Genomic DNA, 22,391 nt, shown 5'->3' with positions numbered 1-22,391 from the left:
TACAGACCTACTAGGGTTACTTGTTTGATTTCTGGAACTTTATTGTTGTTGTTATTATTATTAAATATAACTTCTGCCATAGGGATCTGGCAGCTCGAAATTGCCTTGTTTCCGTGAAAGACTATACCAGTCCACGGATAGTGAAGATTGGGGACTTTGGACTCGCCAGAGACATCTATAAAAATGATTACTACAGAAAGAGAGGGGAAGGCCTGCTCCCTGTTCGGTGGATGGCTCCAGAAAGTTTAGTGGATGGAATCTTCACTACGCAATCTGATGTGTGGTAAGTTTAACAGGACACAGAGTAATGCTGACAGAATCATCAAACATTAGAGAGGATTTTAAAAGGACATCGAATTTTGCTTTTTTAATGTGAGAAAACAGAAGACCAGAGACCAGCTCAAAATGTAAAGGTTTGTTCAATGACTTTTAAGTTGGGCTGGCCCTAGGCAAAATTACAAATGAGATAAAATTTCTCAGTGCTGCCAATTTTTATTCATGCCTTCCCTCTCAATGTTTACTGGCACTTTATCCCCTGCAAACTTGGGAGGAAAATGCTGAAATGTTTTTGTGCTCACCCTTAGGTGTGTCTGCATGTCAATGCTCTGAAATTCTTAGATAATGGAGGCCTACAGTGGGGTTTCAGTCAGGGAGAGAAACAGAGTATGAGTGTGTGCATACGTGTATGTATGTGTGCGTGCATGTGTGTGTGCACGTGTTTCTGTGTGTGCATGTGTGTGCATGTGTGTCTGTTTCTGTGTGTGCATATGTGTATATGTGCATGGATGTGCATGCATGTGAGTACGCATATGAGTCTGTGTCTCTGTCTGTGTGTGCACATGTGTGCCTCCTCCAAGCCTTCCTATCACCTTTGAAGTATTTGCTCATATGCAGTTTCTTGTTCTAGTTTTTCTTGTCAGCCTGCTTTTATATCTCCCATTTGCCTTTTATGAGGCCAATAATACCCTGACAAAGTAGACCCTGCTAGCCCCAGGAAAAATGTTGTTGGAGAAACTACTGTAAACCTGGTGTTTGTATTAAGTATAATTAAAGCAAACCCTCTATTATTCTTAGGTCTTTCGGAATTCTGATTTGGGAGATTTTAACTCTTGGTCATCAGCCTTATCCAGCTCATTCCAATCTTGATGTTTTAAACTATGTGCAAACAGGAGGGAGACTGGAGCCACCAAGAAATTGTCCCGATGATCTGTAAGTTAATTATGTTAACATAAGCACCCCCCAAGCAAAAACATGTGCATATACAATCTTAGGCCTCTTAATACAGTTTGTTAAATTGTTAAAATAAAAACTGGAACTTAAACATTGTATATCCCACATAAAATATCAATTCATTGTGTCAATTTGTGAATACATTATGGTTTCTTTTTATTTCTATATACAAATGATATTTCACTGAGAAACAAAATTTTGGAGAGTAAAATACTTCTGGGTAAGTGAATTCTAACAAAAGCACTCTGTGTGTGTGTGTGTGTGTGAGAGAGAGAGAGAGTATACACACATGTATGCCTTTTATTTTGGGAGATATGATCTGACTAGTATCTTAATCTACATATTAAAAGATTATACTAAATAGGAATATATTGTTAAAAAGTTGGATTGCCTTTGTTGATATAGCTGACATTGACTAATAAGAAATAGTATTACTAAAAATTACACAAGTTGTGATCTGTTTATGAACATAACGAAAAAATGACTAAGTATTGTAACTTTAGCGAATCCTGGCCATTACTGAATTCTAATAGTGATTTCTCAGAAGAGTGAGTGACTTTTAGTCAAATTATAAGGAAAAAAGTTTTTATTCTGAGTATTAATCTGCCTCCTTGTGGAAAGTCTCAGCAGAAATTTAAGTCTTAACAACTTTTTCCGAGAATTGTCTTACCCAAGAAGTTTCTAAAAGAGCAAGTAAGTATGAACTCTCTCTGTGCACCATAACATGCCAAGGATTGTATGGATTACAGAGGTGTTTAAACTAGGGACACAGCTCTTCAGCATCTCAGAATGTGTTTTGAATGAAAAGACACCCACACGGGGCAGTTGGATGCCAAGCCAACATGTAATAAAGTGCTAAACTGTGTGGTACAGGCAAGTGCAAAAGGAATTAGCAGTATGCGGATGCACACCATGGTTGTACTGCCTTGACTATGCTGTGTTATTTAGAGGATTATTCAGACTTGAGCCAAAAGATGATTAAGAGCTGGGCACCTTGGTTAGATGTTCTACTGGTGCATATTTTTGTATTATTTAAATCTTCCAGCTTGAAGAAGATTGGAATCACTACTTGTTTCTGATTTAGCTTAATAATCTCTGGGATATTTACAGGGAGATCAGATGCACACACATCTGACCCAATTAGATAATAGTGCATAAAAAATGATTCATAATCATTTTGGGGAGAAATGGTGAAAATTATATAAATTAAGGATAAGAAATTATACAAAATTTGAAAACCTTGCATGTAGGGCTTAAGAAAAAAGCCCGGGATACCTAAATACAAAATAAATTTTAACTAAATATTTACAGACTAATCACTTATTCCACTCTCTCCCCAAGGGTTAACGTGCCTCATCACAATCATGCAATATTTTTGGATAGGCAGCTTAGAAATTGATCACTAAACTGATCAGTTTTGACTGATTATTTTGTTCAGGGCAGGGAAGTTAATAACAAATTGCTGTATTGTGGAGCAGAAAAATGTAGACAAGTTGAACTTTAGCTAAAGGTATAAAAAATGTAACTAGAAGGAGGAAGGAGGAGCGCTACAAAAGTATTCCTGATTATGAGCGGGAAAATGTATTATCTTGAATAATTTATTGATTGAATTGCCATTGTTTTAATAAAAGTATAGTTTATTTGAAATGAAAATTTTAAATTTTCATTTTCTGGTTTTGAAGTTCATTTGAACATCATTAATACAAATAAGCCCTGCATCAAGCCCTCCAAGCGCTGCAGGACTCGAACAAGCCCTGGGAAGGGTTAAAGATCCATTGCCAACCAGGAAAACAAGCTGGGCTAGGAAATGGAGATCTCAGCAATACCATTCAATCTGGCCATGGCCTTAAGTTGTCATGAGAAAGATTAACTACTCTCCTTAGAGTACAGAGGGAACTGATATTTATTTGAAACAGTTTTCTGAGATCACAGGCCCAGCTTAGGGGGTTGAAAGTCTGCACTGAGCCCTGCTACACCTTCCATTTACTGCTTAAATACTCAGCACCTGGATGCACTCTAGGTCAGGTGAGCCCATAGATAGCTATGCTGTACTCAGCTATTAATGGAATGCCAGGTTCAGAGCATTCCTACCCTTCTCTCCATAGCCTGGGATGTATGATAGAAAGCCCAGCCATCAGGATTCTCTTCAGTTTTTAGTCTGCACAACAACTACACAACTCCTGAGAAGAAATGGGATCAAAGGGCAATCTACTTCAAGTGAGAGCTTTTTTGGGGTTTTATAATAGATATATCACAGTAGCAACTGGAATTACTGGAGAGTCCCTCAGGTGTAGGAGGCAACCATGGGAGAACACAGAGGTTCACCATGTTATTTTTACCTCTTAAAAACTATGTACACCTGGATACTAATTGGATCTCTCCAGGATTAGGTATAATGAGTAAGGAAAATTTTTGAAATCTATATTTTATGTACTTTGTTTAAATAACTGTAGAAACTTTTCCCTTTCATACTGAAAAATACTGTGACATTTTCATGTATTGAACTTCAACTGCTTTGTGAATTCGAAGTCTTTAATATTCATAGAGGCTAACACTGGATATAGCTAATGAGTCCTGTGCTATTTTGGAAAAAAAAAAAAAAAAACCTTGAGGAAAAGAGTTGTAAAGGGTTTGCATGGTGAGTGGAGGAATTGGAACCTCTACTTAGCCAAATGAGATACTTCAAGTATAATGAGTAATTTTCTGGAGCCAAAACAACCAGCCCAGGTAAATTTTAACAAACTTGAAGGACCTGCAAATTTGTTTAGAGTAGTATGTTTGAATATTTGTAACTATAACTTGGTGCAAGTATACACTGCATGATAAAGAATGGTGACAAGGACATATTTGTAAGGGAAGATTCTCTATGCCAAGGCTATAGTTTTCATTGTTAATTTACTTATAAGATATAAGAAATACATTTAGGATTATTAAAAGCCTCTTCATTTCATTCCATTGCCAGTTCATTGCTGTTTGAGAACACAAGTTTTATTCTTTACTTTTAGATGACTATTGCTTTATATAGCTCCCCTTTTCTTAGTCCTCATTTATCCCTGCATGGTGGAACAGAAAGGTTTTATATATTAACAGGCCAAATGTGTTTGTCATCAGAAGATTAAGTACAGAGTAATAATTGGATTAAATGTAAATTAAAGCCTCCATAAATGAAAAAAAGAGGAATTTCTGCTTAAGTGGATTTCACAGATTAAAGAAGAGGCTGAACTTTTGGAGGTAGAATGAGTGGGTGATGTGCAAATGGCTAAGTGGCAGCTGTAAGGATGGTTTCTTTTTCCCCCTGCCTTCCTCTTTCCTAGCCTCCTCTTCCTTCTTCCTTTTCTTTCTCTCCTTCTAAATAATCTCACTAAGTATCTTGATTTTTTGCATAATAAAGCAGGTTATAAATAAGTATGGCAATGGCCTTTTTTTTGTGGGGGATATGTTCCAAGGCCCCCAGTGGATACCTGAAACCAAGAATAATACGTGTATTAGTTCATTCTCACACTGCTATCAGGAACTGGTAATTTACAAAGAAACTAGGTAATTTATAAAGAGAACTGGGTAATTTATAAGAGGTTTAATTGGCTCATGGTTCCACAGGCTCTGCAGGAAAGCATGGCTCGGGAGGCCTCAGGAAGCTTACAATCATAGCAGAGGGTGAAGAGGAAGCAGGCATAGTCTTTCCATGGCCAGAACAAGAGGAAGAGAGGGAGCAAAAGTAAGAAAGAAGGAGGTGCTACACGCATTTAAACAACCAGATCTCATAAGAACTCTATCACCAAAGCAGCAAGGTGGAAATCTGCCCCATGATTCAATCATCTCCCACCAGGCCCCTCCTCCAACACTGGTGATACAATTCTTCATGAGATTTGGGTGGGACACAGAGTCAAATCATATCAGTACCCAACCTTATATACACTATGTTTTCTTGATCTGACAACTTAGTCAACTAATGGGTAGGTAACATATACAGCATAGATATGCTGGACAAAGGGATAGTTTCATGTCTCAGTTTCATGTTTCATTACACTACTCAGAATGGCATGCAATTTAAAACTTATGAACTGTTCAGTTCTGGAATTTTCCATTTAATATTTTTGGACCACAGTTAACCTCAACTAACTGAAACCATAAAAAGCAAAACTGATAAGAAGGGACAACTGTAAAAACCTCCTAAGTGAAATATGACCAACCTTGAGAGATTCTATCTATGCCTTGGCAATATTTTTGAATCACAACTTTATTTTCAAAAATAAAATGCTTCCTATGGACAATTATAATTCTTCATTTTTCCTCTATACTCTGAGGACAACTCTTAGATTAATCATCAAAACTCTATTTTTTAAATTCTGTGATCTGACATGGATTATAATATCTCATTTAGAAGTCTAATGATTCTTCATTGACATCTTTGTATCATCCCCATTTCTAAATGGCACAGGTTATAGAGAAATATGTAAAAGATTAGGTTGTCTTTTGATTATTTCTCAGATATGATTCTAATTTTAAAATATAGAGCCAAGCTTGGCACTATATACCCGGTACGTAAATTCCTTGAAATACATGTGAAGTCATCAGATCAATACATTGAAACAGTCCAATATTAGTTTTTCCTGATACCATTTATTCTGATATGGAGTACCAACTCTGACCTGAGGTGCTTGTCAGGAAACAAAATAAATGGAAGTGGAGTTTGCTTGCCACATTATAATAGAATGGAGATTGCATTATAATTCCCCAAATGGATACTAGCTATTTTAAATACAATGCCTATAATGATTTCTGGGCCATCGTTACCTAGTGATTATAATCTTGTTCTAGCTCCACAGGCATTACCTCAGTCCACACCATCATTATCTCTCATCTAGTCTTCTTTAATAGCTTCCAACCTGCCCCTTTATAATTTATTGTCCACCTATCTACTAGAGTAATCCTTTAAAAATGAAAAGATTATGTCTGCTTAAAAATCTTGAAAACTTCCCCTTGTAGTGTTGTAAAATCCAACTCTTTGCCTGCCCTGTGAGACCTGCATGATCTCGCTTCCCTCCTCTGATCTCATCTCATCCTTTCCCCTCAATGACTGCACTTCAGCGACACTGGCTTTCTTTCAGGTTCTAAAATGTGCCAAGCTCTTTCCAAATTTAGGACTTTACACATGCTTTCCCCACTTGTAGTGTGTTCCCTGACTCCCATCCACACCCTATTCCCATGACTAGTATCTTATTTTCTTACAAAGTTCTTTGGCTTAAATGTCACCTCTGCAGAGGGGCCTTCTGTAAGCAACTTTCCAAAACTGTTTCATGTCTGTTAGAACTCATGTTTGTTTTCTTTATTACTTTGTGAAGAACTTATAATAGTATATTTACTCATATAGTAGTACTAATACTTCAAGTACCTCCCAATCTGTTTCTTTATCACTTCTCTCTCTCTGATCCGGTCTGCCATATAGCTCCAGAAAGTCAAAAAAGAGAGCAAGGACTTGTTTATAATAAGTCAGTAGGCTTGAAAACCAGGTTTGGAATATAGAGAGCATCTAAAGTCCTTTAGCTCCTTTTTAAGTACTAGGTTTTAATTGTCTGTATAAAAACATGTAATTTTATATAAGGATAGTCAAATTAAAAAAGGTAGTGAGTAAAGCCCTCATTCCTTCCAAGCCCTGGGGAAGTGAAGAAAGAAGAGAACTTGATAGAGGTGGGAGGGTGAGATACTGGATATCTGGGTTTGGAAACCTCCTCTGTAGGCTTCAATTAGAAGAGATGCTCACTCACCCCTGGTTCGGGAGAATTACAAATAGATCATTGAGTGGAGGGCCCTCACTTTGACATGGGAGACTCAGCATTGTCGAGAAGGTAGAATGACTTGTCCAGACAGAAATGCCTAGCTTATGCTTCCAAACTTCCTTTGTTTCCTATATTGGGTGAACATTTTGTTGAGAGCTAGAGATTCTGCCAAGTACCTTCCTGTGGGCCTGCAGCAGAAACAAGAATGGATTCCCTGGGCCTTGAGAGCATGTATAGGGCTTCATAGCATCTGAGAATCCTACAACTAGAGAGAGACAAGGGTGGACCACTTTAGTGGGGAAACGTCAAAAGAATAGGTAAAGAATTCACAGATTGCCAACAGGGGCTGATGCTTAGGCTGGGTCAGATCAGTTACTCCTTAATGAATTCTGGATTAGCCACTGAGACTAGCAAAGATCTGGAGGGCACAGTGGGGTTCAAAGGATTCTTCACCATGCCTCTACAAGTCACATAAACCTTGTACCCAACATATATCCTGACACTACCTTAGAAAGGAAGGCAGATGGAGTGGGGATGGCCTGAAAATAAGAGAGGTTGGGTTATTATCCAGAAAAGACTGAATAATACTTAAAAAGATTGTTTAAAATAGTGAGACTAAGTTATAAACATAAAAATAAGTATAAAAGAACATTGTACTAAATGAAGTTTCTTTTCTTATGCTAGGTAGGGACTCTGAGAAAGACCTAGTTAATTATAAACAATATAAAATACTTACAATTTTTCTGCTTATATGAGTTGAGACGTGATGAATTTTGCCTTTCAACAATTTTTATAGCTGTTAGTTTCTTTATGTATTGATACATTATGATTGACTATAAGACTGACAGTGCAGGTGAGACCTTTACCTTGAGAGCTTAAAGAGCTACTTGAACACCCTTGATTAAAGAATGGTCCTCTTCTATCAAGGAAGGTCATCCTCTTCAACCAAGTTTTCAACTTGAGGAGGGTTACACATGAAACACTGGAGGAAGGGGACACCTGTATAGCCAGACATCAGCTGAATCAACTCTGGTGATCAGTGGGTGGCAATGATGAAGCCAGATCACCTTCACATGAGACCTTCACCTTGAGTAGTTGAGTGTTGAGTAGACATTTTGCCACCATCTACTTATCCATCTATTTATTTGAAATAATAACTGTTAAAATAGTGTCACCTTTTCAAAAGAAAGATGTTGTCTAATAAACGTAGTAGTGTTAAAAGCCACTCTTAAATAAGAAATCAAAGCCTTTGTTATGATTCATTTATATTAATTAAGGAAAACTGGCAATAACTTGGATTCTTTCCTTTCTAAAATGACCCTACCTGGGTTATCAGTAATTATATCCAATTGCTATTTACTTTCCCATCTTTCCCTGCATATTTAGGTGGAATTTAATGACCCAATGCTGGGCTCAAGAACCTGACCAAAGGCCTACTTTTCATAGAATTCAGGACCAACTTCAGTTATTCAGAAATTTTTTCTTAAATAGCATTTATCAGTGCAGAGATGAAGCAAACACCAGTGGAGTCATAAATGAAAGCTTTGAAGGTAAGTTTGATTCTTCAGAATATTCTAGTTTTCTCTGCACTGTGAGCTGAACAAGGTTAAAATGGAATGTACACAGAAAGCATTTTGGGGTAGGCAAAAAGAATAATATGCTGGCACCTTTGTTATCATAATTAAGTGTTTATTGCATTCCTCTGTGAAAATTATTTGTATTATGCACTAAATTGAAAAAAATAAAGGATAGTGCTATGGCCCCTGGATTTATAATCTAAGATAGTAAGGAGGAGAATTAACATGTTAGACTATATTTTCATAATGTCTGTTCTCCTCTTCTCCCCCTACACACCAGTTTGGACCTTGAGTACAGAGTTAATTACAGACTCTGCTTATGGTACATTATCATCATTGGCCTATGCAGAGCTCCTATCTTGTTTGTTTGTTTAGCCATTTTATCCCCATATTCCTCTCCTCTTCAACTTCCTCCCTCCCCATCAGGCAACCATTCTAATGTCTTTAGTGTGTATCTTTTCATTTGTATGTTTTCCTGCAAAATGTGTATTGTTTTTTGTGAAATGAATGCATTTTTCTTTCCGTTTTCGTTAAGCACTGTATTTTTAAGGTCTCTCCATGTTGCTATGTATATATCTAATCCTTTGCTTCTTACTGATGAGTAATTTTGCTGTGATTATTGTAGTGGATCAGGTCTTGCTAAGATCTAGTCTGATTCTATGACTTTAGTGTTTGGTGATTAAGATAATAATATTTTGGGCCGGGCACGGTGGCTCAAGCCTGTAATCCCAGTACTTTGGGAGGCCGAGGCAGGTGGATCATGAGGTCAGGAGCTTGAGAGCATCCTGGCTAACACAGTGAAACCCCATCTCTACTAAAAATACAAAAAAAAAAAAAAAAAAAAAAAAAAAGAAAAGAAAAAAAAAGAAAAATTAGCCTGTCGTGGTGGCGGGTGCCTGTAGTTCCAGCTACTCGGGAGGCTGAGGCAGGAGAATGGCGTGAACCCGGGAGGCAGATGGCACCACTGCACTCCAGCCTGGGTGACAGAGTGAGACTCCGTCTCAAAAAATAAAATAAAATAAAATAAATGAATAAATTCTGGAACCATTCTACTATGATGGACAGACTAAGCCTTTTAGTTAAATGTAAACAGACTTAAAATACAGTAGTCACTTAATTCATTTCTAAAGTCACATTTACTGTATGTGTGCCTAATTGGCTGCAGAAAAATGAATTTAAAATATTTCTCCTTCAGCTGATCTAGAGCTTCTTGTTATTAAAAGTTTGCCAGGCCCTTTGTTTATTTAAATGCAGATGTCCTTGCTTACAAACCAAACTGGCAAGATGGATCACAACTTAGAATCTCTCAGAAATTAGGCTTCTTGCTATTTGCAGTGACTGACTATAAGACTGAGTGCAGGAGACACCTTTACCTTGAGAGCTTACACAGCTACTTGCACATCTTTATTAAAGAATGGTCCTCTCCTATCAGGGAAGGTCATCCTCTTCAACCAAGTTTTCAACTTGAGGAGGGCTACACGTGGAACAGTGGAGAAAGGGGACAGCCGTGTAGCCAGACATCAGCTGAATCAACTCTGGTGATCAGTGGGTGGCAATGATGAAGCCAGATCACCTTCACATGAGACCTTCACCTCGAGTGATGCACTTGACTAATAGCAGATAAAAAGAAGAAGCCCATGGACAGACATCTACTTGTCTATACATCTTACTACATATTTTGGGTGACTTTGGATCCATTATATGAGCATAAAACTCTGATCATGTAACTTCTTTAACACAAACTGCTAAGCGATAGATTGGAAAGGGTTGCACATGCCTTGGCCATATGTCATAACCCTCATTAGAGTAAACCTTGTTAATAGTCTCACATTGTTTCTACTCACTATCACCCTGGACAGAGCTGATTCTAAGAATGCCAATAGCAGAACACTTGGGTATTATAACTGGCACAGCAACTCCATCCTTTGGGGGGCTCTACATATATACTTGCCTATATGAATAGGCAAACATACCTTTAAGCCATTCTAGACACTATTAAGGCCTTGTCATTTTCTAAGCATTTACTTAATGAGACATTTCTCTGAATAAAATGTTCATAATTAAAAAAATTATTTCAACAGATACTGATTTGGGGGCAAGGCATAGTGTAAGCACCTGTATTTAATGCGATAATTGCCTCCAGTTTCATCCATGTTGCTACAAAATACATGATTAGATTCCTTTTTAGTGGCTGAATAGTATTTCATTGTCTATACCACATTTTCATTATCCAGTCATCCATAGATAGACACTAGGTTGATCCCATACCTTTGCTATTATGAGTAGTACTGTGATAAATATATGAGTGTAAGTATGTTTTTGATATAATGATTTCTTTTCCTTTGGGTAGATACCTAGTAATGGAATTGCTGGATTGGTTGCTAGATTGTATTTTAGCTTTTTGAGAAATCTCCATACTGTTTCCCATAAAAGTTGTATTAATTTACATTCCCACCAAAAGTATGTAAGTGTTCCTCTTTGTCTGCATCTTCGCCAATATCTATTATTTTTGACTTTTTAATAGTAGCCATTCTGACTGGGGGAGGATGATATCTTATTATTTTAATTTGCATTTCTCTGATGATTAGGGATGTTGGGCATTTTTCTATATACCTGTTGATCAGTTGTATGTCTTCTTTTGATAAAACATCTATTCACATATTTTGCCCACTTTTTTTTTTTTTTTTTTTTTTTTTTTTTTTTTTTGAGACGGAGTCTCGCTCTGTCGCCCAGGCTGGAGTGCAGTGGCCGGATCTCAGCTCACTGCAAGCTCCGCCTCCCGGGTTTACGCCATTCTCCTGCCCCAGCCTCCTGAGTAGCTGGGACTACAGGCGCCCGCCACCACGCCCGTTTGCCCACTTTTTAATGGTATTATTTGCTCATTTGTTGTTGAGTGCTTGAATTCCTTGTATATTCTGGATATTAGACCCCTGTTGAGTGAATATTTTGCAAATATTTTCTCCCATTCTGCAGATTGTCTCTTTATTCCATTGATTATTTCTTTTTCTGCACAAGCTTTTTAGCTTAATTAAGTCACATTTGTCTATTTTTGTTCATGTTGCCTGTGCTTTCAGTGTCTAAGTCATGAATTCTTTGCCTAGACCAATATCCAGAAGAGTTTTCCTTAGGCTTTCTTCTAGTATTTTCACAGTTTCATGTATTACATGTAAGTCTTCTAATTCATCCTAAATTAAGTTTTGTATATGGTGAGGGTAAGGGTCCAGTTTCATTTTTCTGCATATATCCAATTTTCCTGGCACCATTTATTGAAAGGGGTGTTTTTCTCCCCAGTGTGTGTTCTTGTTGACTTTGCCAAAGATCAGTTGACTGTAAATATGTGGCTTTATTTCTGGATTCTGGATTCTGTTTCATTAAACTATATGTTTATTTTTATATCAGTACCATACTGTTTGATTACTATAGCCATGTAGTATTATTTGTTTTTTTAAAATTTATTTTTGGCCAGGTGTGGTGGTTCATGCAGGTAATCCCAGCACTTTGGGAGGCCAAGGTGGGCAGATCACGAGGTCAGGAGATTGAGACCATCCTGGCTGACACGGTGAAACCCCATCTCTACTAAAAGTACAAAGAAAAAAAAAAAAATAGCCGGGCATGGCGACAGGCGCCTGTAGTCCCAGCTACTCGAGAGGCTGAGGCAGGAAAATGGCGTGAACCCGGGAGGCAGAACTTGCAGTGAGCCAAGATTGCACCACTGCACTCCAGCCTGGGCAACAGAGCGAGACTCTGTCTCAAAAAAAAAATTATTTTTAATTTTTGTGGGTACATGGTAGATGTATATATTTATAGGACACATGAGATGTTTTGATACAGGCATGTAATGTGTAATAATCACATCATAGAGAATGGAGTATCCACCCTCAAGCATTTATCCTTTGTGTTACAAACCAATTTTTACTTTTAGTTATTTTAAAATGTACAATTAAATTATTATTGACTATAGTTACCCTATTGTGGTATCAGATATTTAGTCTTATTCATTCTTTCTCTTTTTTGTGCCCAATAACCATCCCCAACTCCCACCCTGTCCCTTACTACCCTTCCCAGCTTCTGGTAACCGTCCTTCTACTCTCTGTCTTCATGGGTTCAATTGTTATGATTTTTATATTTCACAAATAAGTGAGAACACGAGATATTTATCTTTCCGTGCCTGGCTTATTTCACTTAATATAATGATCTCCAGTTCCGTCCACATTCTTGCAAATGACAGGATCTCATTGTTTTTATGGCTAAATAGTACTCCACTGTACTATATGCATATACCATATTTTCTTTATCCATTTATCTTTTTTTTTTTTTTTTTTTTTTTTTGAGACAGTCTCACTCTGTCGCTCAGACTGGAAAGCAATGGCATGATCTCGGCTCAGTGGAACCTGCCCCTTTCAGTTTCAAGCGATTCTCATGCCTCAGCATTCCAAGTAGCTGGGAGTACAGGCACACACCACCATACCTGGCTAACTTTTGTATTTTTTTTAGTGGAGACTGGGTTTCGCCATGTTGGCCAGGCTGGTCTAGAACTCCTGACCTCAAGTAATCTGCCCACCTCAGCCTCCCAAAGTGCTGGGATTACAGGCGTGAGCCACTGCGCCTGGCCTGTCCATTTATCTACAGATGGACACCTAGGTTGTTTCCAAATCTTAGCTATTGTAAACAGCGCTGCAGTAAACACAGGAGTGCAGATATCTCTTTGATGTACTGATTTTCTTTCTTTTGGGCATCTGTCCAGCAGTGGGGTTGCTGAATCAAATGGTAGATCTATTTTCGTTTTTTGAGGAACCTCCAAACTGTTCTTTATAGCGGTCGTACTAATTTACATTCCCACCAACAGTGTATGAGGATTCCCTTTCTCCACATCCTTGCTAGCATTTGCTGTTGCCTGTCTTTTCAATGTAAGCCATTTTAACTTGACTGAGCTGATATCTCGATGTAGTTTTGGTTTGCATTTCTCTGATGATCAATGATGTTGAGCATTTTTTCACATGCTGTTTGCCATTTGTATTTCTTTTTATTAGAAATGTCTATTCACGATTTCAGGAAGCTCTGGGACATAAGGGCTGACCCTAGTTTTCTGGTACCTATCTCTGGGGTGATTAGCACAGGTAAATAGTGGTATGGAGAGTAAGAGCTTAAAAAAGGAGGTGGTTGGGGTGTGGGGTCTGGATTGGTTGATCTGCATTTGAAAAGTACATTTCAAGGCCAGTTGTTTATTAGCTCTAGGAATGGGCAAACACTGAGAGGGGCTGTGCTTCTAGGGTCAGCAAAACACCAGAATGTCAAAACATCAGAATAAAAAAATAAAAGATATGGTTAATATTAATATGTTCATTCAAAGTGTAGAAACAACCTGCCAAGAATGAGAATAAGCCCAGTACTATTATAAGAAAAACTGAGTACTTTTTCTTTTTTTCTTTTATTTTTTTATTGGCCACTGGGAAATACTATTTGGCAAAGTACTTGTTCAGGTCTCTTGACCACTTTTCTATTTGGTTGTCATTTACTTATTATTAAATAAAGTTTTGTATATTCTAGATATATAAAAAAAGAAGTGTCTATTCAAATCTTTTGACCATTTTTTGATCAGACAATTACCTTTTATCCTCTTGAGTTATTTGAGCTCTTTATGTATTCTGGTTATTAACCCCTTGTCAGATAGGTAGTTTGCAAACATTTTCTTCCATTCTGTGGATTATCTCTTCATTTTGTTGATTGTTTCCTTTGCTGTGAAGAAGCTTTTTAAATTTGATGTGATCCCATTTGTCCATTTTTGCTTTGACTGCCTGTGCTTATGGGGTGTTGCTCAAGAAATTTTTGCCCCAACCAATGTCCTGGAGATTTTCCCCAGTGTTTTCCTGTAGTATTTTCATGGTTTGAAGTCTTAGATTCAAATCTTTAATGCGTTTTTAGATTTTTGTATATGTAGAGAGATAGGGGTCTAGTTTTATTCTTCTGTATATGGATGTCCAGTTTTCCCAGCAGCATTTATTGAAGAGACTATCTTTTCCTTAGTCCACGTTCTTGGCATCTTTGTAAAAAATGATTTCACTGTAGGCGTGGGAATTTATTTCTGTGTCCTTTATTCTGTTCTTTTTTTATGGCTAAATAGTATTCCATTTTGTATATGTACCTTTGGTCTATGTGTCAGATTTTATGCCAGTACCATGCTGTTTTGGTTACTGTAGGTCTGTAGTATAATTTGAATCCAGTAATGTGATTCTTACAGTTTTGTTCCTTTTGCTTAGGATAGCTTTGGCTATTCTGAGTCTTTTGTGGTTCTCCATCTGTGAAGAATGTCATTGGTATTTTGATAGGGATTGCATTGAATATGTAGATTATTTTGGGCAGTATGGTCATGTTTAACAATATTGATTCTTCCAATCCTTGAGCGTGGAATATTTTTCCATTTGTTTGTACCTCCTACAATTTCTTTCATCAGTGTTTTGTAGTTTCCCTTGTGAAGAATTTTCATCTCCTTGGTTAACATATTCCTAGTTATTTCATTCTTTTTGTGGCTCTTGTAAGTGGCATTGCCTTCTTGATTTAATTCTCAGCTAGATTATTTTTGGTATATAGAAATGCACTGAATTTTTGTACATTGATTTTGTATCCTGAAACTTTACTGAATTTATTTATCAAATCTCAAGAGTTTCAATGATAAGAGCACGCTAATATCCCTGATGAACACAGATGCAAAAATTCTCAACAAAATACTGGCAAGCCAAATCCAAGAGCACATGGAAAGGATAGTATACTATGATCAAGTAAGATTTATCTCAGGGATGCAAGGGTAGTTCAACATATGTGTATATGTTGAAGATACATTTTGTGGAATCTTTAGGTTTTTCTAGATATAAGATAGTATCATCTGTGAATGCCTTTTATGAAATGCCTTTTTTTTTTTCTTTCCCCTGCCTGGTTGCTCTGGCTAGGACTTACAGGACTATGTTGAATAAGAGTGGTGAAAGTGGCCATCCTTGTCTTGTTGCAGTTATTAGAGAAAATGTTTTCAACTTTCCCCTATTTAGTACAATGTTGGCTGTGGATTTGTCATATATAGCCTTTATTATTTTGAAATATGTTCCTTCCATGCCTAATTTGTTGAGAGCTTTTATTATGAAAGGATGCTAAATTTTATCAAATGCCTTTTCTGTATCTGCTGATATGATCGTATGGTTTTTGTCTTTCATTCTGTTGATGTAATGTATCATGTGTCTTCAACATATACACATATGTTGAACTATCCTTGCATACCTGGGATAAATCTTACTTGATCATAGTGTACTATCTTTTTCATGTGCTCTTGGGTTTGGTTTGCCAGTATTTTGTTGAGAATTTTTGCATCTGTGTTCATCAGGGAAATTAGTGTGCTCTTATCATTGAAAGCAACAAACAAGCCTCAACATTTTTGACCGATAAGGCTCAAATTCTTTGATTATAATTTTATAGACTTTGTTAATTAACACAATCATGAACTTCTTAAATGTTTAAAAATAATTTTTATGTTATTTTACAACAACCATAAAAATGACTCCTGATTCCTTTCTATTTTTCTTGTAACTTTTCCAGTAGTTAATCTCAATAACTGTTCTTGCTATATTATTTTATAACTGTATCTACATTTTAAAGATCTTTATTGTAAAAGTAATTTATGTTTGTCATAAAAAATATAAAATTTTTTAAGCAGTCTAAAAAGTAAAAGTTTCCTAATTCATCCTTATCTCACTCCCCAGCGCTAGCCACAGCTAACAATTTGGTTATATATTTGTAGATATTGTATGTGCATATATAGCCATTTATGGAAATGCTCATTTATGTATGTTTGCATATATACTATCTGAATTCAGATATTAAATTTAGGTAATCTAAAGGAATTGGTGGGCTGTAGATTCTCTAGTAGGTTCTCCAGCATTTTTTTCTTACAAATAGGCTTATTTTTAAGGATTTGGTGAGAAGATGATTTTGTATTACATCTTCTGCCAGAATCCAGGAGAATTAGCATTCTATGTTGTTATAGATAAGAAATCCATGTTCTGTGGGAGTCCAGAGGAAGGATGCCAAGTCTACACTATGGTGGAGGGACAGTCAAGAAAAGCCAGGGAGAGGAGGTTACGTCTAAGCTGAGACCTACTTAGAAGCTGAGATATGAAAAAAAGAAGCTGAGGTATCCTGTGTATTTCAGGATAAAAGGAGCAGCATGTAGAAAAGCAGGGAATAATAGGGAATGAGATATTCATAGAACTACACTTAGTTTATTATACATGAGAATGTGGCAAGTGATAAAATTGGAGGGTTATTGGTCACATTAATCAAAAGTAAGGTATGAAAAATAATGAAAGCTGAATTAATGAATGGTAACAGGTGTAGAGAGAACAAAAGAGAGTCTGGAGTTACCATAGAGGTAGATGCTATTGGACTTGGCAACTAAGTGGGTGAAAAAGAGAAAGGAGAAAGTTGGTAAAAACCAACACTATTCCTGGAGATGAGGAACATAGGAAGAGGAACAGTTTTGCATATGTTTGGTTTGAGTTGGCTGTGGCATATCTAAGTGGGTAAGTCCAGGACACAGTCAAGATATGGGGTCATACTCAGTTGAAAGATCTGTCCTGTAAATATAGGTGGTTGAATTCCAGGGTGCAGATGAAGTCACGAAATTAGAGTGTATGAAATAAGAAGAGAGTGAAAAGTGGATGGAACCCAGAGAACAGCCAGTATAGGAGGGGCTTACAAAGATGGTGGACATTGGGAGGAGCAGCCAGAAAGGGAAGAGGAAAGCCATAGTGAGTGTTGTTATAGAAACCCAGAAAAGAGAGACTTAGAGAGAGTGAACAAATGCTGCAGAGAGGTAAAGCAATCCAGAAGGTTGCACAGATTTTGCAGTTGACTCATATTCTAAAATTCAACTCTTTGCTCCTGGAATCCTTTCCTTGTAATGTACAAAGACATATTATAAAAGTCACAGAGGGCCAGGCACAGTGGCTCACGCCTGTAATCCCAGCACTTTGGGAGGCGGATCACGAGGTCAGGAGATCCAGACCATCCTGGCTAACGTAGTGAAACCCCATCTCTACTAAAAAATAGAAAAAATTAGCCAGGCATGGTGGCAGGCGCCTGTAGTCCCAGTTACTCGGGAGGCTGAGGCAGGAGAATGGCGTGAATCCAGGAGGCGGAGCTTGCAGTGAGCCGAGATCGCGCCACTGCACTCCAGCCTGGGCGACAGAGCAAGACTCCATCTAAAAAAAAAAAAAAAGGATCACAGAGGCTGCCATAATGGGTATTATCAGGCCTGAGAGCTTAGCTTCACCTTAGGTTCTACTTGAAGTCTCCACAGACCCTTGAGAAAATCTTTTCACGATTTTGCATTGCATAGTTCATCTATGAGGCTGAGATAGGTAATAAACAATGGTCACACTCAATATAAAGAATAAAATACCTCTGTGAAAGGCTTTTAATTAGAATAGTAGCTAATTTTATTTTAGTACTTTTCCATGTGCCACTCACTGTGCTATGTAGATTAACTCATTAAATCTTTACAAAAGTCTTATGAAGTGGGTATTACTGTATCACGATTTTACAGATGAGAAAACTGAGGTTTAGTAACTTGCTCATAATCATACTGCTGAGATAGGGCTAGAATTTGTCTACATTGTTGAGCCTTTCCTCTCAGCCTTCACAAATCCCTGGCTGTAGCAGGGAAATGACCCACACAATCTCCCCAATTATGTTAACAATAGTGTACTGCACAGCTAGGTATAATGAAAGCAATGATTACTTATGACCTGCTAGAAAATATTCACCATTTTTTAGGATTATACCAAATCTATTTAGGTACCAACTTGTTGGCAGAAAGAATTAAAATTCTAAATAATATTCATAACAATAGAGAAGCAGACAAATATTAAAAGTAATGATGCAGGAAGAATTTAACAGGGAATATCATCAAACTATTACAATTTAGAAAGAAGCATTTCTGGGCCATGACAGAAATAAAATTTTAGGAAAAGAGGAATTGCTATTCTATTATTTACAATGAATGTAAATCCTGAAGATAAGGAATGAAAAGAGATGTGGAAATCACTAAATTCATAATTGAGTTTGTGACTGAACAAGAGAAGCAAGGAAAAGAGAAGAAATTGAACTAAAGCAGAGTTTGCATATCTGCAAAGGATAGAAATAGTGGAACAGACCCTTCAAGGCAAACCTAAACTTAATTATATTTTCAATAAAAAAGAATGTGTTTAATAATAGCTTACTGCTTTGTGGACTGGTGGGCATATTTAGCAAAGCAATAAAATGACTATCTTCATTGCTGTTGTTGGAGATATGTAAGTAGATAAGAAAAGCTATTGAAAGGACTTTTTTTAAGCAAAAAAGTGGGGGTGCTTAGGAAAACAGGGAGCAATAATACCATGCCTATCCTATGGTCCTACTGACCTAATGGGGTGGAAAGGGGATAGAGAGAGAAGATTAGTAACATATCTGGGCATCTAGTAAAAATATCCCAGTGACTTCATCCAAACATTTGTGTAAACATCACCTCATCAGTCCCAGAGAGTTCTACAGGAAACAAATCTAAATGCTCCTCTGCTGTTCTAAATATAGCCAGTCAGCCGGCATATGTCTAGTCTGTAAATACCCCGTCTTACTTGGAAGTCTTTATTTTAATATTTCTCTCTTAAAGAGGTTGCCCAGTGCATGCTATCTTTGTTCAGGATACCTGCTTTAAGATCTGACCCATAGACTACTTATTAAATAATTTTTAAACAAAAACAAACAAATAAGACAACCTATCTCTTCTATCGCAATCTCTTGTAAGCTCTTTTTGCAACAAGAAGATGTACTAATTGCTGAAAGCTTGCCAGGGTCAAGTTACTAAATATTGCTACAAGTACTATAAACCAATAAAGTAGTTAGCTAATGATTTTTCTTTGACACGTGACAACAGAATTTGCAAAAATAATTTATTTGCCTCATATAAAATATTATTTTTCAGACAACTCAACAAGCAGAAAGTTTAAAAAATCAAAATCATTTTTTAGTAGGAAGTTTTCCAATATGCTCATTCATGGATTAAAGGTATGACAATGAAATAGCTGATATGAGTGGGTAGACTATATTGTAGATTTAAGTTTTTGTTGAAATTTTAAACTTTCCTTTAGCCTGATTTCTTTAAGCCTGTTAAGAACCTCCTACTTTCCCCAATTATTGGATTAGTGTACTACTTAAAGTTAAATATCTTATTTTTTCCTAACATTTAAAAACATTTTCCATTGCTATTATTACATACACCAAGTTATTCTTATGGGCATCTTAATGGCTATTAGTGCATATTGGCAATAATCGTAATAGTTGAATACCTTCCACAGGTGTTGAATACCTTCCACAGGTGTTGAACACCTTCCACAGGTGTTCAACACCCAGGTACTAACCAAACTTGGCATCTGATAAAGTTCTTTCTATTAGGGAGATAATTTTACAACACATCTAACTATTCATGTGTTTTGAACTATGCTATAATGATGTTTGAACAATGAAGAGGAAAATTAGATGATACCAATGAGCCTGTGAACCTGTAGCTTGGCTATATTGTTCTTCAGCAGTTTGGGGGGTCCACACAAAGGAAATTCATACCTAATGATATGGGAAGAAGGGATGTAGTTCATATGCTCTTATAAAATAAGCTTTGTAGTTCAGTTAAACTTAATAAATAGGTAGATCCATTAAATTTTTATTGGGAAAAATAGGTACACTGGTACCTCCCTTAGTCTTTTTAAATTATGTTATTTTCCTCATATTTCAATTTAAGTTCATTACAAATACATCAGACCTGGGTGTGAGTCAGGGCTGAATGTAGAAATGTTGTTTCATTCATTGCTATATCCATCAATAACTAGAACACAGGCTTGGAATGTAGTAGTCATCAGTAAATGTTATATTAAGCAATTAATTTAGCAAAATTACTAAATCTAAAAAAAACCAATCTTTAAAAGTAGACATTTCAGTTGCTGTGGAAGTATGAAAAGTAAATAGACCAAAAGGGCCCTCTTAGGGCCAATTAAGTCCTATCACAAAAACCATGACTTGCTCCGCTTATTAAGGCAGAGTTAATCACCCCTGTGCTCCTACTACATTTTAAAATATTCCTTTATTAAAGTGCATGTCACCTTCTGTAGTAATTGATCTGCTTCCCTACTAGACTGCAGCAGCCTCAAGGACAAGAAGCATGTTTTATTTATCTTTGTATTCCCAACACTTAGTAGTCCTCATAAACGTTTGCTGAACAAATGTATAAGGTTGGTGTTGCTATAATTCTGATATAACCTGTATATTATTACAGTAAATACTTAAATACATGCTAGAATAACATTCATATTTTTTCACAGGTGAAGATGGCGATGTGATTTGTTTGAATTCAGATGACATTATGCCAGTTGCTTTAATGGAAACCAAGAACCGAGAAGGGTTAAACTATATGGTACTTGCTACAGAATGCAGCCAAGGTGAAGAAAAGTCTGAGGGTCCCCTAGGCTCCCAGGAATCTAAATCTTGTGGTCTGAGGAAAGAAGAGAAGGAACCACATGCAGACAAAGATTTCTGCCAAGAAAAACAAGTGGCTTACTGCCCTCCTGGCAAGCCTGAAGGCCTGAACTATGCCTGTCTCACTCACACTGGATATGGAGATGGGTCTGATTAATAGCTTTGTTTGGGAAATACAGAGATGAGATAAACACTCTCATTCAGTAGTTACTGAAAGAAAACGCTACTAGAATGATAAATGAAATGGAGGTCTATAACTCCAAATAAACAGTGCAACATTCCTGGGTTCTTATCTTGGTTCTGAGAGCCATTTGGTTTCAGTTGTAGCAATCCCCATATCAGCTGCCTGACTTTCAGTAGAATTATGAGATGAACACTAAGCATGTGGAAAGCTTAGGAAGACTCAGAAGTCTGGAAGGGAAACACTGCTCTCTCTCTCCCTTGAGGTGCTTTAGACTCTTACCCACCTTTCAGTTTGGGCTGTAATAAAATTATCTTGGCCACATGTTTAGAGACAGAATAGGTGTGTTCAGGGATCTGAAGAAGAGGCTAAGTAGTAGGCTCAGGGGGTCAATTGAACTACAGATAATCTCAAATGGGACTGAGGAAATGAGAAATAATTCAACACATACAGAAGAAACCAGCACCTGTGACATGAGAAATCACTTGGAAAGCTATTACTGCAATGATATATATTATCTTTTTCTTATTTTTTATTTTTTTATTTTTGAGACAGAGTCTCGCTGTGTTGCCCAGGCTGGAGTTCAAAGGCACGATCTCGGCTCACTGCAACCTCCGCCTCCTGGGATCAAGCAATTCTGGTGCCTCAGCCTCCTAAGTAGCTGGGATTACAGACGTGTGCCACCACACCCAGCTAATTTTTGTATTTTTAGTAGAGACGAGGTCTCACCATATTGGCCAGGCTGGTCTAGAACTCCTGACCTCATGATCCACCCACCTTGGCCTCCCAAAATGCTGGGATTGCAGGTGTAAGCCACCGCGCCTGGCCAATATATATTGTCTTTAATCACTACTGTAAAATATTTTGTATTTTTGAGGCTTACAACAGTAGATTCAGTCATATTGAAAATAAGACTATGAAGATCATTAAGTTCTGAAGTTTTGCATCCTGTAATCTTCAGTTGTATAAAAATCACTCTGACTTGTGTGCTATTATGGAAATTAACTAGTATAAAGATTGCTATTTGCCATATCTATTTTATACATAAAATACTTGATTACATTTTATATCGAATGA

At 37.0% G+C, this 22,391-nt stretch overlaps 1 protein-coding gene across 1 annotated transcript in view; it reads left to right on the top strand.

Annotated features, from left to right (window-relative positions):
* Positions 1-21,867, top strand: part of ROS1 (ROS proto-oncogene 1, receptor tyrosine kinase) — a 138,438-nt gene extending 116,571 nt beyond the window's left edge. The window contains 4 exon segments of the mRNA XM_030928976.1: positions 83-283; positions 1,075-1,209; positions 8,394-8,557; positions 20,980-21,867. Coding sequence (XP_030784836.1) covers positions 83-283; positions 1,075-1,209; positions 8,394-8,557; positions 20,980-21,290 — 811 coding nt within the window. The 3' untranslated portion in view covers positions 21,291-21,867.
* Positions 21,868-22,391: the final 524 nt, after the last annotated feature.

This window comes from Rhinopithecus roxellana, chromosome 4, assembly GCF_007565055.1.
Source record: "Rhinopithecus roxellana isolate Shanxi Qingling chromosome 4, ASM756505v1, whole genome shotgun sequence".
In the NCBI taxonomy this organism is placed as follows: domain Eukaryota; kingdom Metazoa; phylum Chordata; class Mammalia; order Primates; family Cercopithecidae; genus Rhinopithecus; species Rhinopithecus roxellana.
Note: the sequence above shows the minus strand (reverse complement) of the source record. Positions and strands in the feature narration are given on the sequence as shown.